The sequence below is a fragment of the Copadichromis virginalis genome, linkage group LG10, assembly GCF_057382275.1.
Source record: "Copadichromis virginalis isolate Kocher_CV1m ecotype Utaka linkage group LG10, C_Virginalis_male_GT1.1, whole genome shotgun sequence".
Lineage (NCBI taxonomy): Eukaryota > Metazoa > Chordata > Actinopteri > Cichliformes > Cichlidae > Copadichromis > Copadichromis virginalis.
Window position 1 is genome coordinate 23,139,400 of NC_140627.1, and position 7,755 is coordinate 23,147,154.

General features: G+C 39.4%; 1 protein-coding gene across 2 annotated transcripts in view; it reads right to left on the reverse strand.

Moving 5' to 3' along the window:
• The window catches only part of gabrg2 (gamma-aminobutyric acid type A receptor subunit gamma2), a 44,674-nt gene extending 41,855 nt beyond the window's left edge, over window positions 1-2,819 (reverse strand). For both annotated transcript variants that reach the window (XM_085470721.1, XM_085470720.1), the window contains exon 1: window positions 2,314-2,819. In XM_085470721.1, coding sequence (XP_085326847.1) covers window positions 2,314-2,429 — 116 coding nt within the window. In that variant the 5' untranslated portion in view covers window positions 2,430-2,819. The remainder of the gene's footprint in view (window positions 1-2,313) is intronic.
• Window positions 2,820-7,755: the final 4,936 nt, after the last annotated feature.

Genomic DNA, 7,755 nt, shown 5'->3' on the forward strand with positions numbered 1-7,755 from the left:
TAAACAGACAGCATCAATATATCTTTCAACTTACAGTTTAATTTGCTTTTGTTGCCTTAGAAATCACAGTGCTGAATAAATGGCACTAGCTTTTTATGTTTGTCCCACAATGAAACACAGAAAGCCTTTAGAAATTACCACAGTGTGCGTTATAAATGTTATCTTATATATTCTTTCCATTTTTCTAAAATGTAACTGAAAGCTATAAGGTCATTTTGACTATGCTAGCAACATGTTTAAAGAAGGTTAAGACAGGACCGTGTTTACCTCTTTCTTATATTAAATCTTCTTTTGTTACCAAGTGTTTGGGAACTGAAGCATTCAAGTTCAGCATAGTCAGGGTTTCTTTAGATTAGCTGGCTAGACAACACCTAGTCCAAGAATTAGATCAACGTAACGTCTTAATCAACTTTCTTTGTTAATCCAAGCATTCTTCTTCTTCAGGCCTTAAGTGCACTCACACAAAATGGATTGAGTGAGATATAATGTTACATTTGTTCTGTACAAAATGGATCAATTAAGTCCCACCAACTTCAGTGGGAGGTCAGGAAGTTAATAAATACTGATGCTAGAAGGTTAAAAATATAAAGCAAATAAATAAATTAGACTTATGTAACGAATTTCATCTGCTACCTAACATGCTTGAGTTTGCAAAATCATCATCTGGGATGGCACATAATGTAAGTACCACCAGACTTTGCTCATTCTGACATCACTCCATCATGTCGAGGCCCTCTTCCCATGATCCCTCGCCTGAAAATCTTCTAGTGGATCCTGGTTATAGATCTGACACCTACCTACCCACGCATAGAAGAAAATACCAAAGAATCTGCAACCAAATTCCCCCTTCTTCTGCTTGAGGGTGTTCTGCAAAATTTGATCTGTGACAGTAATTGACTGCACTACCTGAGTAACTGACTGGGTTAACGTATTGTGATGCAGTCTGACATCACTACACATAGTAAATGTCAATGAGTCACAAAGTAGCACAAAATACTGAATGCATGCAAAGACCTTGATGTCTTATAAAAGAGCTTTCATACATGAATCATAAATTACTTCCTGTCAGTGGATGCATTTTAATCATTATGCCATACATAGGACCGAAACTTCTAAAATAGTTTGAGTCATACTTTAAGTGTGACCTCCGCACAGGTGTCTGCATATGGTCACATATTGATTAGCAGCATTTACTCAAGTGCATTGTATACACCACTTTACTTTTCCAGACAATTAGAAATACACAGGCCTAACAATGTAGATCTGGGCAAGGAGCCCCAAGGTTTTGACCAGCATGACGGTGATTGAACGTCGGTTGATTTATCTGCCTCCATTTTTCACCCTCCAGCAGCACAAGAGGAAACCGATGCGAGGAGCCTAACCATCCCCTTGCTCTCCAGTATTCTTATCTCACTATACAGGGATGAAGTCGTCACAGGAGCAGCCACACAGCTTTCTTTCTTCTCTTTCATTGTCTTTGTAACAAACACAATTTCGGCCCACAGTTAAAGCAGAAATGTCAGGTGTTTTTGGTTGTGTGCCTGTGTTGGGCAAGGATCAGTGCATATGTGCTGTCCATTTCCTTATTGTGCCTTCATATTTTTATTCTCTGTGTGATTGTCTGCCATTTTGAAATGCTTATTTTTTTATTTCAAATACGTGGGAGGAAAGGTTCCCTCTTTATCCTCAAGTTTGCCTTTATAACAACCGATTGTTTTCATGTGGCCTCTATTCCATTTCGACCTCCTCCGGCCAGTGCGTTCATAACAAGGCTTTGACTCTTAGAATATACTTGAAGACAGCTTAACAGACTAAATGTAGCCTTAGCTTCACTCAACTTAGCCTGCCACTATGCTACATCTAACGCGGGGCAGATTGGGAGGGAGACACTGGTATCGTCGTATAAATGTGTATCACTGTTATTCGCTTTTCAAAGCCAAATATTCAATCTGTAGATCTTTGTGAGGATTTTTTTTTAAATTAAAAACACCAACAACACATTGATACACAGGGTGTAGCACACATACAATGTGCATGCGTGTATCGCTGAGGCAATTTTAATATTATTAACAATATTCCACTTCAACTGGAACCGCAATTAAACGTGCCACATGTACACCGAAAGCTCCGGTTTTTCCCCCTAAATACAAAACTACATCCTCTCAGCTACCCAACGGCTCAGGATCCCCTTAATAGCACGCCAGTGTTGGAATGGAGGCACTGCTATATTTGCTGTTAAAAATCTGAAACATGCTGACCAACGGGCCGAAACACAGTCGTGGTTTTGAGAAAAAATACGCGTTAATATCTTACCTTGTAGAGTGATTCACGACAATAAACACCCAGAAAAGCAGCTTCAGCGGGAGGGAAGGCTTCGCCATCGGTATCGAGCATTTGAAGGCTGATTTTGGCGAAGCCATCATCACCATCTTCGTCTCCTCTTTCTTGCAGATGGACGTGTCCGTCTATTTACTGTGTTTCCTCTCTGCGATACATTACGCACGCTAGCAGTAGCCGTTCTGCAAATCGAGACTGGAGGCGAGCGCGCGGCGGTGTGAAATCAGCCAAAACAAAATCGACGCGAGTCGAAAAGCTTCGTTTCGTATCGCCCGTCTTCGTGCGTGTGTGTTGCCGTTTCGACAGCACTGGCAGGGGCCTACAAGACTGGTACAAAACAGCGAAGCCCCAAGAAATAAGCTGCTCCACTATCGAGAAGCCAAGAAAGGCAGCGAAGCCTCAGTCTGAATGCAGATTAACACTGGGGTCAGAGAGGAACTGATGCACGTTGCTGCAGCACGGATCAACACATGCGTGGTTTCACTAAGCGGAAGCACCAAGTTAAGGTTTTGAATATATATATATATATATATATATATATATATATATATATATATATATATATATATATATATATATATACATATATATGTGTGTGTGTGTGTGTGTGTGTGTGTGTGTGTGTTAGACTGTTATAATTACAATTACACTAATGTATTAATATATTGAGATGAGATATGATTGTGTGTTTCTTGGTGTCTTACACATCTGCTTGGAATGGTTTAATATGCTACAGGCATGAGCCCAGGCAAATCACTCTATCAGAACCTCGGACAGCTCTATCAGTTGCGTCTGCGTTACATACAGAACAACCAATCAGCACTAAGGACAAATCCAGTCAGTTCGTTGCTGCTTAAAGTCAGATGAATACTGGCTGCATGGCCCAGATAACAGAAAACATAACAGAGAAAAAAAAGGTAAACACAGGTGAATTAATATCTTACACTTATTTATTATTTCCAAAATGATTGCTTTGCGTTGTTGCATGTTTGTACATAAATTGATTATATGACATGCAGCAGGTTATATTTGTATTCAGTTAGCAAGCTGACATGTCTAATAAACATGTTTATTATATCTTTCTTTATCTTAATCCAGTCTGGGAAGGTTTTTTTAGGTGAGATATGTATAATGCTTTGGTATCCATTTCAGTATCTTCGTGTAAGTATGCTAATGCAATATCTTTGCTAACTACAGTTCAGTGAATTCTTGAAAAGAAGCTTAAGAAGAAAAATATCATAATTCTAAATACAAAAACTGTAGCCTTTCCCTTCCTGACTCATAAATCAATGATTCCGCTGCAGTACAGCTCTTTTCTTCTCCCTGTGCCATATCCCAACCATCTACAGAAATAGACCAGAACAGCCATTTCGAGAAAATGTTTGAATTATTTTTAAATGTTAATCCAGAAGAGCAAAGATAGAGGAACTCAAAAAATAAAACACAACAACATAGAGAATTAAACTGGTTCTTGGGAAACTGACAGAAATGGTGGCAGGAAGATGAAGCCACATGTTCTCATCACCGATGTTTTGTATTCTGGTTTTACTGAAACTTTTATTTGTATGCATCTTTAACCTGAGTTTTTTTTTTCTGCAGTAGTTTACTGCATGTTTGTACAGTCAAATAAGTAAAAATATTTTTATCCTCACATTCTTTTGTCTCTATTCATCTGGAGTCTGGTACTCCAAATTCCACTCTTTATATTAATTCCAGAGGTATTCAGGCATTCAATATCACTTTTTTTCTGCCCTAGTTTACAGTCATGGTCAACTATGGTCATTTTTGTTGTTCTTTTTGCCATACACTCATTGACCCAGAATGTTAATCACCTAAAGTCTGATTCTAGTTTTTAAGTATTAGTTATTAAAATTGGATTCCAGCAATCAGCACTGATTGCAGCTGGCAAGTGTGACCTGCATGGAAGATGAGGTGTACCTGATTTGAAAACATTATTATGTGTTTATTTGTGGCAAGAGGAGTTCCATGTAGACTAATCACCTTAAATAAATTGGCAGATGCTTCATCAACCCTGCAACATTTCTCAAAGTGGAATAAATTGGCAATCACCTAGATTCTTCTATGATCAGTTGGATGAACACTTGTTTGACCATACTCAACTGTACTGAAGAAATCCCCCGAAGCCAAACAGGGATTTTTATTTTATTTATTTATTTATTTTTATTTATTTTTTATTTAATTGTTTGTTTGCCAAAGGCAGATTGGAAACCTTTCCAGGGTGTACCCTGGCTCTCTCCTTATGATAGCTGGGATATCCTCCTGAAAGAAAAGGGTTTAAGGTTATTTGTTATCAGCTCATGTGCACGCGTACGCGCGCGCACACACACACACACACACACACACACACACACACACACACACACACACACACACACACACACACAGAGAGAGAGAGAGAGAGAGAGAGAGAGAGAGCATCTCTAGGGACCAGTATCCCTCTTTCCTCTGCAGTCATATTAATGCAGTTCTCCAGCTGTCATAGGCTCTGGCCTAGCGGGCCTTGGCCCAAACGTCACCATCAGATAATCTGTTCAGCACAAGGAGGTATTGATCTAGTTTAGATGGAAGTAGTAATTTAGATAAATGCTGATACACCCAACTGCCACTAAAGTTAAACAGTCAATTAAGTCAAAGGCAGACGGATATTTATTTCACTACTGGAAGACATTAAACTAGATTTTTTTTAAGTGCACACAAAATAGACATATTGACTAACTTATTTCAAACATTTATTGTGGTGATGCAAGGAAGCCAGCTAAAATCCCAATATCTCTTTTTTTATACTGTCTCTCACATAGGCAGAGATGTCAGGTTAGATCCACTTGGTTCAGTAGTCACAGCAGAAATTTGAGCCAAACTGGTGCATCCTCGTGTCAGTGATGCACCTGGTCTCCACTGCAGTGACCTACCTCAAAAAATCCTATTCATCTGGGTGTGTTTGTCCTGTTATGATTTAGTAACCTCATACTGGCAAGTATGTGGACCCTGATTAACACATAAAGTAAGTGTTAAACAGCTACAGCTACACACATCTTCCACAACATGAAACATAGCTACCTAACATTGTTTAGGTCCCCCTTGTGCAATTAAAATACCTCTGACCTGTCAACACTTGGACAATGAAATGCCTGGAGAAATGCATGGTGTCTGTGTTGAAATCAGGTGTGAACAGTAAACTAGACCCTCTGCGGTTTACTCATAGACAGAGGTGGGGTACAGATGCTGTTTCTGCTATTATCCATTTGGTTTTACAACATCTTGAGGACAGTGCAGCTTATGCTCAGTTGCTTTTATTGCCTTCCACACCATTTTTAACACTCTCCAGCCCCATCATTCAGAAGCTTAAACAGTCTGATGTCAACTCTATGATTATCCGGTGGCAAATAGGACTCAGTGGGTTAAGGTCTATCTCAGCCTTAAGTTAGCACTGGAGCTCCACACACCCATGTTAGCAAGCCTGTTCTTTTTACTCCACATGCTAACAAAAATGGCTAGTCTTCCAGCCATGCACAGAATTACTCAGATGATTGTGATTGCAATACAGACATTCAAAAATGAGTAAGTTATCAGATGGTGTACTAACCACCTCATTTTAAAGGTGAGCAAGACGGAGATAATCATTTTTTGACAAAAAAAAATGCTGTTGATCATAGTCATGTGGTTATTCATAACCAACCAAATCTAGAAGCCTACTCGTAAAATTATCTTGGTGCCCACACCTTAACCTTACATGTCCTTGTTGACTGGGTATTTTCTCAACTCCTCTAGAGACAGCATATCCTTTGCAGACTGCACCTGCATGAAGTTGAACAAGAAGTTTGTTTATGCTTTAGAAAGTCAATGATTTGGTAACATTCATTGAAATCTGAGTTAACACACTTGGTTTAGACTGAAATGGAAATTATTGGTCAAAACAATGTAGGTTGCAGTACAGAACATCTGTCTATCTATCTGGGATCTGAAACTGTGAGGGTTTCTGGCATCGGCACATTGGCAGCAGATCCTTTGTTTACTGTGGGTTGCAAAATAAGGCCTCCGTGGATCAGGCTTATTCTGGCGCACCTCACAGACACTCAATCCGATTGTGATCTGTGGAGTTTGTAGGCTGGGTTAACGCCTTGGACTTTTTGTCATTTAATGAAGCCTTTCATGGGCACATTGTCCAGCTGGGCATTGCCATTGCCAATAGGGGGTGTGCTTGGTCTGCAACAAAAGTTGGTAGACCTTTTTCATAACACAGCATAACTGTCACCGCAGTTATGCTGTATTATAATATACACATTTCATTATTTCTATAATAAAACGGGTACATTAGGACAGTGACAGCACTGGCATGTGAAGGCTTAGTTTAGTTACATGTCTGCTTGAAAAATTTCAGTAATGATCTCATCTTTAATGGCATCCATTCTCTATCCAGACAGGGTGACATGTGTGAGTCTGGCTGTGATAATATGTTGTGTCATCTTTAGATAAGAGCTGGGGGAGGTATAGTCTTCTATAATGGCAACACTGAACACACAGATGCCCAGTTCCACTATCATTCCAGTTTTACAACCCACACATATGCTGTCACAGCCCCACTTGGTTAACATCAAGCTGTGAGAACAGAATGATCTACTGTAACCACTATTGCATATTAGAAACAATCTGGCAATTAAGACAAAACGATGTAACATCAAAAGCAAAAAATCCAAACACAGTAGAAGTCAATTTCACGTAACAAAATCTGAAACTTATTCTAGTTAAAATAAAGTGAGAGCCACCACCCTCACCACAAACAGCCAGAGTAAAAGGCCAGATAGGTATTCTGTTTATTAAGCCTAGAAAATGTGCAAACACATCCATCCATACTGAGCACTTTCGGACATGAACACGAGAAAGCACTCTCTGTGGTCTGACAATACTAAAAATTTAAACCACATCTGAATTGGGGCCAGACTGGAGACCACTCAAACTAACATTCACTCTTTATTTTGCTTGTGTTTTATAAGGCAACGTCCAATATTCTTTCAAATATGTCTTTACTAAAACTCAACAGGAAATTGCTCCTTCATCTATCAGCGTGCCATGCTGTTTCATTTAGTGATCCCTGCTGATATAATGAGGGCCCCCCTTAAGAGGAACATCTCCAGGCCTCTTGATTTTCTGCAGTTTGCTTCTACCTTCTTGCTGATGTTTTTTTCTTAACACATAAATTGTGTCATGCCTGTATTTTCTGGATGAAAGAAACGTGACTTTAATAAATTGACTTTCTTGGAACTTTAAAGGCACCTGTGAGTAGGTGACCTGTCCAGGTTGTATCCTACCTCTCACTAAGTGACAACTGAATTAGCCTGCAGCTCACAGACTGACACTCCTCATTAAGGAAATGTTCAAGGAGCCCGATGTTGAAACTTG